Genomic DNA, 12,500 nt, shown 5'->3' with positions numbered 1-12,500 from the left:
TCTCTCTCTCTCTCTCTCTCTCTCTCTCTCTCTCTCTCTCTCTCTCTCTCTCTCTCTCTCTCTCTCCCCTTCTTCTTGTTTTCTCCTTTCCTTCTCTCCTTTTCTCTCCTTTCCTCCCTTTTTTTCCTCCTTCTCCCTCTCTTGCAGTTTCTCCCTTATCACCCTTTTCGTTTATCTCCCTCCCTCCTCTCCCTTCTCTACCTCTCCCTTAATTTCCTTTTCTTTCCTCCCTTCTACCCTCTTCTCCCTTTTTTCTTTCACTCACTTTCTTTTTTTTGCTTCTTATTTCCTCCCTTTTCTCCCTTTTTTTCACCCTTTTCTCCCTTCTCCCTTCCTCCCTTCTTCGCTTGTACACATTATCTCTTCCTTTTCTCTCCCTCCCTCCTCCCTTTCTCCCTCCCTTACCATCTCTTCTTTTAACTCTTTCCTCCCTCTCTCTCCCTCCCTTCTCTCCCTTCCTCTCTCCCTCCCACCACTTAACCCCTTCACATCACACCTCTTCTCTCTCTCCCTTCACACCTCTCCCTCCCTCTCTCCCTCCCTCTCCCTGTCATCTGTTCACACCCACTGGAAACTTAGAAAGCCTTTGATGTTTTTGGGAGGGAGAGAAGGAGGGAGGGAGGGAGAGAAAGGGGGGGAGGGAGAGGGGGGAGGGGGGTCTCTCTCTCTCTCTTTCTCTCTTCTTCTTTTGATCCTGTCCTTAAGATTATCTGAAAAAATGCCTCCAAAGAGAAACTGCCTCTCTCTCTCTCTCTCTCTCTCTCTCTCTCTCTCTCTCTCTCTCTCTCTCTCTCTCTCTCTCTCTCTCTCTCTCTCTCTCTCTCTCTCTCTCTCTCTCTCTCTTTATCTCTCTCTCTCTCTCTCTCTCTCTCTCTCTCTCTCTCTCTCTCTCTCTCTCTCTCTCTCTCTCTCTCTCTCTCTCTCTCTCACACACACACACACACACACACACACACACACACTCATTTTTATACTTCTTTTTATTTTGTTTCTCTTTTCTTCAACCAAAACAAAAATGATTCACTTGAGGATGGACTTCAACATTTAAATCTGCATGCTCTGTCAAGGCGAAGGGTGCGAGGAGACTTGGTCGAGGTTTATAAATGGCTGAAGGGCTTTGATAAGGGTGCTGTTAATAAGGTTCTAATTGTGAGAGAGAAAGGCAGGACACGTAGCAATGGGTTTACGGTCGATAAATTCAGATTCAACAGAGACACGAGCAAGAACTGGTTGACTAACTTAGTGGTGGATGAGTGGAACAGGCCTGGCAGTCAAGTGGTGAGTGCCAATACTAACAGAGTGGTGGATGAGTGGAACAGGCCTGGCAGTCATGTGGTGAGTGCCAATACTAACAGAGTGGTGGATGAGTGGAACAGGCCTGGCAGTCATGTGGTGAGTGCCAATACTAACAGAGTGGTGGATGAGTGGAACTGGGCTGACAGTCATGTGGTGAGTGAGTGCCAATACTAACAGAGTGGTGGATGAGTGGAACAGGCCTGGCAGTCATGTGGTGAGTGCCAATACTAACAGAGTGGTGGATGAGTGGAACAGGCCTGGCAGTCATGTGGTGAGTGAGTGCCAATACGATACTATATAATCATTGAAGAAAAGGTTAGCCCAATATTAGCGCAGGCGAATCTTATTTATATTTGGTGCCGTGTTGTATGACCCTTGCCTGGCCCATGCTGCCAAGAAAGGGATATGTGGGAGGAATAGAAGAGGATGTGAGGAGGAGAGAAGGGGATGTGTAGGAGGAGGAGGAGGAGGAGATATTGCCCAGCGGTGTTCCTCATAACCGAAGTCGCTGAAGCTCCAGGTAACAGACTCATTATATTCTTACGTTCTTATCTCACAATTTTTTTGTATTGTATCATTATCATTATCATCATTATCATTCCTCCTTTGCAGAGCCCGTAATGGTGAGCAACAAGACCGAGAGGGCCGCCCCCAGCACCACCAGGCCTGACCTTCCCTTCCTCGTGGGCGCAGGAGGCGGAGGAGGAGGAGGAGGAGGAGGCGTAGCAGTGCCAGGGCTAGGAGGAGGAGGAGGGGAAGAGGGCGGAGGGGGAGGGGATGATTCTTCCCCCCAGACCCCGCCAGGCCGCCCCCCGAACCCCAGCCACTATCAGAACACCTCGCCCGCCCGCCCCCCCGTGACCAGACAGAGGAGAGGAAGGAAGGCAAGGAAGAAGGCCAAACGAAAGAGGACCAGAGGAGCGGGAGGAGGAGGAGGAGGAGGAGGAGGGGGAGGAGGAGGAGGAGGAGGGGGAGGAGGAATGGTCGGCCCCTACCCTATTGTGCCCCAGGGTAAGAGTAGTGGTTGTAGTGGTATTATTATTATTATTATTAGTAGTAGTAGTAGTAGTAGTAGTAGTAGTAGTAGTAGTGGTAGAAGTAGTAGTAGTAGTAGTTCTTTTTTCAATCTTATTTTTTTCGCTTTTCATCAATTTATTCTTTTTTTCCATCCATTATCTTCTTCATGCTTTCATTTTCATTCTTCTTTCTCATTTCTTTTTCCTCTAATAATCATTCTGTTTTTCTTATTTTTTTCTTCTCCCTTCTCTATCCTCCTCCTCCTCCTCCTCCTCCTGGTATATAAAAACTTTACTTTCCTTCTTTTACATATAAGTTCCTCAAAGTCCCCATATCTGTCTCTCCTTCCTCGCAACCATCGCTTCTTCCTCCTCCTCATCCTCTCCCTCCTCCCGCAGGCACACGCGAGGCGGCCTTCGTGCACGCCATCTCGTCGGCGGGCGTGGCGCACGCTATCACGCGGCGCTGCTCGTCGGGTGAGCTGGACGACTGCGGGTGCGACCGGTCCGTGCGGGGCGTGACGCGGCAGGGCTTCCAGTGGTCAGGATGCTCCGACAACATTGCCTACGGGGTGTCGCTGTCGAAGAGGTGAGGCGGGGAGGGGGAATGGGAGGAAGGTACAGGGAAGGAAGAAGGGTTAAGAGGAAGGTAAAGAGACGGAAGAAGGGTTAAGAGGAAGGGGGAGGGAGAGGGAGAGAAGAGAAAAGAAGGAAAGGTATCAAAGAAAGAAGGAAAGAGGAGAACATGAGAGAGAAAAGGGAGATGAAAGTAGGGAGAAACGGGTGAAGGGAGAAGATAAAGGTGTGTGTGTGTGTGTGTGTGTGTGTGTGTGTGTGTGTGTGTGTGTGTGTTTTACTATTCACTTCCATTCCTGCAAAAAAAAATAATCACATAATCAGCCTTTTTTATCATTCTCCCTCCCCCCCCTCCTCCTCCCCCTCCCCTGACCCCCACTAACCTCCCCCCTCACCCCCAGGTTCGTGGACGCGCGGGACAGGAAGTTGGTCAAGAGGAAGAGGTCAGGTCGGGTCAGCAGCAGAGCGCTCATGAACCTCCACAACAACGAGGCTGGCAGGAAGGTGAGGGGGAACTCTTGAGCCTCTTGAATTTGGGGCGGGGGGGGGTACTCTTGATTTTTAGGGGGGGGTATTTTGCTCGATTTTTGGGGTTATGTTCCTCTTGATTTTTAGGGGGGGTTATTTTGCTCGATTTTGGGGTTATGTTCCTCTTAATTTTGGGGTTATGTTCCTCTTGATTTTTAGGGGGTATCGATTTTTGGGGTTATGTTCCTCTTAATTTTGGGGGGTTATGTTCCTCTTGATTTTTAGGGGGGGTTATTTTGCTCGATTTTGGGGTTATGTTCCTCTTAATTTTGGGGTTATGTTCCTCTTGATTTTTAGGGGGGGTTATTTTCCTCTTGATGTGGGGTGGGGGAGTACCACTTTATTTTTAGGGGAGGTTATTTTCCTCTTCATTGGGGGGGATCCTCTTGGTTTTTAAGGGGGGTATTTTCCTCTTGATTTTTAGGGGATATTTTCCTCTTGATTGAGGGGCGGGCGGGGGGTCCTCTTGATCTTTAAAGGGGGGGTATTTTCCTCTTGATTGGGGGGCAGTGGGTCCTCTTGAATTTTAGGGGGTGGGTATTTTCCTCTTGATTTTTGAGAACTTGTTTATTTTTCTACTCTTGACCGTTTTGTTCTCCTCTTAAATATAGTTCCTCTTCATTTTTTTCCCTCTTGATTCCTCTTGACTCGTGATTCCTGTTTTATTTATTTTTTCTATCGTGGCAAACAAACAAACAAACTAACTTAGGTATACTTAGATTAATGAGATTGTTATTATCATTATTATCTTTCACACACACACACACACACACACACACACACACACACACACACACACACACACACACACACACACACACACACACGCACACACACCTGTCATAACTTATCCCACACACGAATATCCTCAGGTATATATTTAATTACCTAGCCAAGGGAGATAATTGCTTCCCCTCCTCCTCCTCCTCCTCCTCCTCCTCCTCCCTGGCATTCTTCTCTCCCTCCTTATCTTCCTTACCTCCTCCCTCTCCTAACCTCATTTTTCTTCTTCTCTTCCTTTCTTTTATTATTGAATACGTGTTACCTCATTTTCTCCTCCTCCTCCTCCTCCTCCTCCTCCTTCTCCATCTTCACCCTTCCTCAACATAATCTTCCAGCATCTTTTATCTCCCTCATTCTTTCCTCCCCCTCCCTTCTCCCTTCCTCCTCCCCCCTCCCCCTCACCTGTCATGGAGCCTAATTAGCAGCAGGTAACAGGTGCATACATTGTTACCTGCCTGGCTAATTAAAGAACCCACACCTGTCCTTCTCTCTCTCTCTCTCTCTCTCTCTCTCTCTCTCTCTCTCTCTCTCTCTCTCTCTCTCTCTCTCTCTCTCTCTCAAAAATAGAATCACGGTCACGTCACCAGAGAGCAAATCGAGGCTGTCACCACCTTCCATCACACCATCACGACTGTTTATGTCTCCATTCCTCTCCCTTGCTCTCCCTTTTTTATCCTCCCTTATTTTTTCTCTCCCTGAATCTCCTTGACCTTTTTTTTACTCTGCCTTTCTCTCTCGTACATTCCTTTAATCTTCCTTATTCTCCCTTCTTTTATCTTCCTCTCCCTTGCTCTCCCTTTTTTATCCTCCCTTATTTTTTTATCTCCCTGAATCTCCCTGACTTTTTTTTACCCTGCCTTTCACTCCCATATGTTCCTTTATTCATCCTTATTCTCCCTTCTTTTATCTTCCTCTCCCTTGCTCTCCCTTTTTATTCTCCATTATTTTTTATTTCCCTGAATCTCCCTGACTTTTTTTACTGTCTTTCTCTCCCATACATTCCTTTATTCTTCCTTATTCTCCCTTCTTTTATCTTCCTCTCCCTTCCTCTCCCTGACATTTTTTCACTCTTACTCTCCCTTCCTTTCCTTTACACTCCCTTCACTCTTTGTCCTCCCTTCCTTGTCTTTTATTTCATCTTCCTCACTCTCCCTTTCCCTCTTTTCATCTCTCTTACTCTTCTCACTCTCCCTCTTTCTCCCTCATCCTTCTCCCTTACTCTTCCTTCATTTTCCTTACTCTCCCTTCCTCTCCCTTTCTTTTTTTTTCACTTATCCTCTCCCCCTTCATCTCCCTCTTTTTTTAATTCTCCCTTTCTTTCCCTTTCCCTCTCAGCTTTTTTATCTCCCTTTCTTTTCCTCCCTCTATATTTCTCTCTTTATTTCCCTTCCTTTCTTCTCCTTTTCCTTTCTCTCCCTCCTCCTCCTCCTCCTCCTCTCCGTCCGTCACTCCACACCATCACTCACCTCTCTCCCTCACCCCTTCCTTCCTCCCTCCCCCCCCCTCCCCCTCCCCCCTAAAGGACAAGATGGCTTCCACGAACTGCTCATGACGTCACGGGAAACAAAATACTGTCGGGATGCGCCGCGAAGGTTGTTAATGAGCGCGGGAAGGAAACGAATGAATGCGGGGAAGGAAAATGTGGCGCGTTTTCTTGATTAATGAGACAAATACAAATGGGAGATGATTAGAAGGATAAATAATGGAGAGTAAACAAGATATCACCATAAATAAAGCAGGAATAAACAAACTTAATACACACACACACACACACACACACACACACACACACACACACACACACACACACGGTCACATACACACACACGTACACACTCGTAACATACATTCACACAAACACATACATACATTACTGAGAAACCACTATTCTCCTCCTCCTCCTCCTCCTCCTCCTCCTCGTCGTCGTCTAATGCAATGAGGGAAGAAGAATGAAAAAAAGAGGCGGGTGAAGAAGAGAAAAAACAGGAGGAGGAGGAGGAGGAGGAGGAGGAGGAGGAGGAGGACAGCAGACTCCGGAGAAGAAAGAAAAGACGAAATGTCGAATAAGCAAATGAAGAAAAGAGGAAAAAAAAGAGCACGAGAGAGAGAGAGAGAGGAAAAAAACAAAAGCTAAATAAAACTTCACGAGAGTCAGCAATAGACATGAGGGAGAGTGACCAGCAGGAGGAGGAGGAGGAGGAGGAGGAGGAGGAGAAAAAGTGAAAAAAAGAACAGGAGGAGGTAGTGAAGGAGAGGGAAGACTACGACAACAACGAGGAGGAGGAGGAGGAGGAGGAAAAAGAGAAAAGAAAGAGGAGAGGATAGAAGAGGAGGGGAAGACGGAGACAACGGCAACGGAATGGGTAGTGAAGGAGGAGGAGGAGGAAGAAGAGGAGGAGGAGGAGGAGGAGGAGGAAAAAGAGAAAAGAAAGAGGAGAGGATAGAAGAGGAGGGGAAGACGGAGACAACGGCGACGGAATGGGTAGTGAAGGAGGAGGAGGAGGAAGAAGAGGAAGAGGAAGAGGAGGAGGAGGAGGAAGAGGAGGAGGGGGAGGAGGGAAAAGAAAGAGGAGAGGATAGAAGAGGAGGGGAATACGGAGACAACGGCGACGGAATGGGTGGTGAAGGAGGAGGAGGAGGAAGAAGAGGAAGAGGAGGAGGAAAAGGATAAGGAGGAGGAAGAAGAGGAAACACGGAAACACGCAACAGCAGGCAACAAACGCATTATATTAAAGGAGATGAATGAGTATAAGTTATCATCATCAACCTTCAGCAGAGAGTTACCTGCTCACACCTGGCCGTTAAGTAGAAAGTGTTACCTGGGGCCGTTTGAACCTACCTGTTAATCATATTCCATCACCTGCAATATTCACGTTTTCGGGTATAATCAGTGTCCTTACCAATCTGTACGCACTGTGATGGGGGTTTCGATGCCATTTTGTACGTATGTGTTTGACAGGTGAACGAGTTGATTGATGATTGATGATGTTTTTTATTAGTTTTGTTTTGTGAGTGATTTTTTGGGGGGTCACCTTGCCTTGCCTTACCTGGTCTGACCTTACCTTACCGAGGAGTGGCGTCGTTGATAACCAGGATAAACAGAAAGGTCCCGGCGCTTAACCTTGCACTACTCCGTTGGCAAATGGGAGTCACTCGGAAGCCTGGCCGTTGAGTATCCCTTGTGAAGCGGAGTAGGAGGAGTAAGAAGAGGAAGAAGGAAGAGGAAAACAAGCAGATAAACAAGAAATAAGAAAGAAACCACCACCACCAAGATGTCTGTACCCCAAAATTTGAACGAAAAAACAAAAGAAAAATGCAGAAAAGCGAGATGATTTTGAGGAGGAGGAAAGAAAAATCGTAGAACCACCACCACCACCACCACCACCAGTAGCAGAAGCAGTAGCAGTCGTCATCACAGCAGGGGTCATAGTGGAGGAGGAGGAGGAGGAGGAGGCAGCGTGAGGAGAGGAGGAGGAGGAGGAGCGGGCCACGAGGGCACTCCAGACGCAAGGGTCCCACTCTCAGGTTTTGAGCCACATAATTACAGAGTGGGCATTGATTTCACGACACCCACGGCATCCTCCTCCTCTTCCTCGTCCTCCTCCTCCTCTTCCTCCTCCTCCTCTTCCTCCTCCTCTCTCTGTCGTTTTCTGTCTCTCTGTTTCTGTCTTTCTCTTCGTCTGTCACCCACGGCCTTCTCCTCCTCTTCCTCTTCTTCCTCCTCCTCTTCCTCCTCCTCCTCCTCCTCCTCCTTCTCCTCCTCGTCCTCCTCCTCTCTGTCGTTTTCTGTCTCTCTGTTTCTGTCTTTCTCTTCGTCTGTCACCCACGGCCTTCTCCTCCTCCTCTTCCTCTTCTTCCTCCTCCTCCTCCTCTTCCTCTTCCTCTTCCTCCTCCTCCTCTTCCTTCTCCTCTCTCTGTCGTTCTCTGTCTCCCTGTTTCTGTCTTTCTCTTCGTCTGTCACCTACGGCCTTCTTCTCCTCTCCTCCTCCTCCTCCTCCTCTTCTTCTTTCTTTTCTTCTTCTTCTTCTGGTTATCCGGTTATCCTTCTCTCTCTCTCTCTCTCTCTCTCTCTCTCTCTCTCTCTCTCTCTCTCTCTCTCTCTCTCTCTCTCTCTCTCTCTCTCTCTCTCTCTTTTTCTGTTTCCTATTTTTTTCTATGTCAATATTTCTTTTGTTTAATTTCTCTTTAATTTTCTTCTATTATTTTCCTCCGTTATTTTTTCTCTTTCATCAATCTCTTTTTAATTTCCTTTCTTTTTTTCTTTATTAATCGTACTCGTTTTTATATCTTTTTTTCTTTCTTTTTTTGGCTTTCTTTAATATCTTTCTTTCTTTCGTACTCTCTCTCTCTCTTTATCTCTCCATCTAATTGTCGTCACTACTTAGCTACTCTCTCTCTCTCTCTCTCTCTCTCTCTCTCTCTCTCTCTCTCTCTCTCTCTCTCTCTCTCTCTCTCTCTCTCTCTCTCTCTCTCATTTTATTTAATTTTACCTATATTTCACTATTTTTCTCCTCCTCCTCCTCCTCCTCCTCTTCTATATTCTCTTTCCAGTAAATTATTGAAGATTCGAATTAATTAAATTATTTTGATGAAATTTCTCTCTCTCTCTCTCTCTCTCTCTCTCTCTCTCTCTCTCTCTCTCTCTCTCTCTCTCTCTCTCTCTCTCTCTCTCTCTCTCTCTCTCTCTCTCTCTCTCTCTCTCTCTCTCTCTCTCTCTCACGTACCAGGAGGAAAAAATACAGACAAGACAGACAAACAAGAACGGTCCTTTCCTCCCTTCTCTCCCTTCCCTCCCTCCCTTCTCTCCCTTCCCTTCCCTCCCTTCTCTCCCTTCCCTCCCTCCCTCCCTCCCTCTTCAGTGGCACTTCCAGTCTCCAAAATGACCAACCCTCCCTCCCTTCCTCCTCCCTCCTCCTCCTTCTCCTTCCTCCTCCCTCCTCCTCCCTCCCCTGTCCTTCTTCACAATTCCCTTCACCTCTCACTATTTTTCCTCCAGCCTTTTTTTCTTCTTCCTCCGCGGTGAGAGAGATGGAGAGAGGGAAAAAGATGTAAGAGGAGGAGGAGGAGGAGGAGGAGGAGGAGATGCCTTCGGGTTCAACTTCTCGGTAAGACGAACAGGAGGGGAGGAGGAGGAGAAGAAGAGGAGGAGGAGGAGGAGGAGGAGGAGGAGGAGGAAGACGCCGGACTTCATCTGAGCAACTAATATCCAACGAGAGAGAGAGAGAGAGAGAGAGAGAGAGAGAGAGAGAGAGAGAGAGAGAAAGGGAGGGGGGGGGGGTTTGAACAGACAGACACACAAACAGACCGATAGACAGACAGAGACACTTGCAAACACACACACACACACACACACACACACACACACAGACAGACAGACAGGCGGACAAACAGAAAGACAGGATAAAAAACGGAGATAAAACAGTAAGAAATAATTAAGGAAAAGGAAGAATGAAAGAGAGAGAAAAAAAGGATGATTGATGGAAAGGAAAAGAAAAGGAGGAGGAAAGAAAGGGAATAAAAAGGAGTAAGAGAGAGAGAGAGAGAGAGAGAGAGAGAGAGAGAGAGATGATAAAATTTTGATAACGTAAGGAAGGAAGGAAAATATTGACTGGGAAATTATAAAAGAGAAAAGAGAAGAAGAAAATTTACCAACGAATGAGAAGAGGAAGAAAAACGCAATAAAAGGAAGAAAATGAAGAAAATGAAGAAGAGAAATCACAAAAAGAAAGAGAAAAATACAGAAATGATTAAAGAAGAAAAAGGAGAGAGAAGACAAAGAAAAAATGACGAACGAATGAAAAAGGGAAGAAAATTAAAGAAGAAAAGAAGAAAATGAAAAGAAAATATAGTGAACGAATGAAAAGATGGAAGAAAAATATCGAAAAAAAAGAAAAAAAAAGAGTAACAAGCGTATTCAAACCCAGTACACCTTGCTTTCTTTCTTTCTCGTCTTTATTTATGTGTTTGTTTGTTTGTTTGTTTGTTAATTGGGAAGCGCGGAGCGACCCGAGAGGAACTTTTATTTTAATTCAATTTTTTAATCCACTTTTTTCTTATTCCGAGTCACGCTTGGGTGCAGAGAGAGAGAGAGAGAGAGAGAGAGAGTCAAGTGTGTAAGCCTGGAGGTAGAGAGAGAAGAGGTGGATGAGAGAGAGAGAGAGAGAGATTTTTATCCTAATTATTATCTCGTCTCTTTCTTTATTACATTGGTGCCGGAAGTGACTGTGTGTGTGTGTGTGTGTGTGTGTGTGTGTGTGTGTGTGTGTGTGTGTGTGTGTGTGTGTGTGTGTGTGTTTCCTACCATCTATTCTTTTGGTCTCATCTATGCAGTTTAATCCTTTTCTTTCCTCTTTTATTTTCCTTCCATCAATCACCTTCTCTCTTTCATTCTTCCTTTTCCTTAATTATTTCCCCTTGGTCTTGGTTCGGGAGGTATATAGTTGTCCCTTTCGGTCCTAACTACAGCCTAACATGACCTCTCTAACATGACCTCTCTTCCCCCACAGCTGATCGAGGTCAACATGCGGGTGGAGTGCAAGTGCCACGGCGTCTCAGGGTCATGCGAACTCAAGACGTGTTGGAAAGCAATGCCCAGCTTCAGGGAGGTAAGAGTTGACCCTCCACACGACTTTCTACTCTAGCTCATCCCTATACTGTCCATATCCCTTATTCAAGAGTTAACCAGTATCTCCATTCTCTCATCCCTATACTGTCCAAATCCCTTATGCAAGAGTTAACCAGTATCTCCATTCTCTCATCCCTATACTGTCCAAACCCCTTATGCAAGAGTTAACCAGTATCTCCATTCTCTCATCCCTATACTGTCCAAATCCCTTATTCAAGAGTTAACCAGTATCTCCATTCTCTCATCCCTATACTGTCCAAATCCCTTATGCAAGAGTTAACCAGTATCTCCATTCTCTCATCCCTATACTGTCCAAATCCCTTATGCAAGAGTTAACCAGTATCTCCATTCTCTCATCCCTATACTGTCCAAACCCCTTATTCAAGAGTTAACCAGTATCTCCATTCTCTCATCCCTATACTGTCCAAACCCCTTATGCAAGAGTTAACCAGTATCTCCATTCTCTCATCCCTATACTGTCCAAACCCCTTATGCAAGAGTTAACCAGCATCTCCATTCTTTCATCCCTATACTGTCCAAATCCCTTATTCAAGAGTTAACCAGTATCTCCATTCTCTCATCCCTATACTGTCCAAACCCCTTATGCAAGAGTTAACCAGTATCTCCATTCTCTCATCCCTATACTGTCCAAACCCCTTATGCAAGAGTTAACCAGCATCTCCATTCTCTCATCCCTATACTGTCCAAACCCCTTATTCAAGAGTTAACCAGTATCTCCATTCTCTCATCCCTATACTGTCCAAACCCCTTATGCAAGAGTTAACCAGCACCTTCATTCTTTCATCCCTATACTGTCCAAATCCCTTATGCAAGAGTTAACCAGCACCTTCATTCTTTCATCCCTATACTGTCCAAATCCCTTATGCAAGAGTTAACCAGCACCTTCATTCTTTCATCCCTATACTGTCCAAATCCCTTATGCAAGAGTTAACCAGCACCTTCATTCTTTCATCCCTATACTGTCCAAATCCCTTATGCAAGAGTTAACCAGCAGCTTCATTCTTCCATCCCTATACTGTCCAAATCCCTTATGCAAGAGTTAATCAGCAGCTTCATTCTTTCATCCCTATACTGTCCAAATCCCTTATGCAAGAGTTAACCAGCACCTTCATTCTTTCATCCCTATACTGTCCAAATCCCTTATGCAAGAGTTAACCAGCAGCTTCATTCTTCCATCCCTATACTGTCCAAATCCCTTATGCAAGAGTTACCCAGCACCTTCATTCTTTCATCCCTATCACCGGTAAACTCAGGAACAGCCATCCTTCTTCTGTATTTCTTCCTGCCTATAAACTGACCTCTTTCGAAACTGACCCTTTTAAGAGTATAGCGCCTACCGAGCACTTATTTGTAGTCTTTTAATTCTTGAGATGCAAGTCAAAATAACACCTCCTCCACGTGTCCCTCACACTCCCAACACCCGCAGATCGGCGAGATACTGAAGGAGAAGTTCGATGGCGCCACGGAGGTTCGGGTGAAGGAGGTGTCGGGTCGCGCGGAGCTGGAGCCCAACAAGCAGTACTTCAAGAAGCCGACGGAGGTGGACCTGGTGTACGTGTTCTCCTCGCCCGAGTACTGCGACTACGACATCAACAGTGGCTCCCTGGGCACGCACGGACGGCGGTGTAACAAGGTGAGGGGGGAGGGGGTGAAGG

General features: G+C 46.2%; 1 protein-coding gene across 4 annotated transcripts in view; it reads left to right on the top strand.

The window, feature by feature from the left end:
• Window positions 1-12,500, top strand: part of LOC126983816 (protein Wnt-4-like) — a 143,900-nt gene that overhangs the window by 129,678 nt on the left and 1,722 nt on the right. For all 4 annotated transcript variants that reach the window (XM_050836950.1, XM_050836949.1, XM_050836951.1 and 1 more), the window contains 5 exons: window positions 1,909-2,307; window positions 2,712-2,901; window positions 3,290-3,392; window positions 10,706-10,804; window positions 12,272-12,478. In XM_050836950.1, coding sequence (XP_050692907.1) covers window positions 1,909-2,307; window positions 2,712-2,901; window positions 3,290-3,392; window positions 10,706-10,804; window positions 12,272-12,478 — 998 coding nt within the window. The remainder of the gene's footprint in view (window positions 1-1,908; window positions 2,308-2,711; window positions 2,902-3,289; window positions 3,393-10,705; window positions 10,805-12,271; window positions 12,479-12,500) is intronic.

This window comes from Eriocheir sinensis, chromosome 54, assembly GCF_024679095.1.
Source record: "Eriocheir sinensis breed Jianghai 21 chromosome 54, ASM2467909v1, whole genome shotgun sequence".
NCBI classification, from domain to species: Eukaryota; Metazoa; Arthropoda; class Malacostraca; order Decapoda; family Varunidae; genus Eriocheir; species Eriocheir sinensis.
The sequence above is the reverse complement of the archived record's forward strand: the minus strand, read 5'-3'. Positions and strand labels throughout refer to the sequence as shown.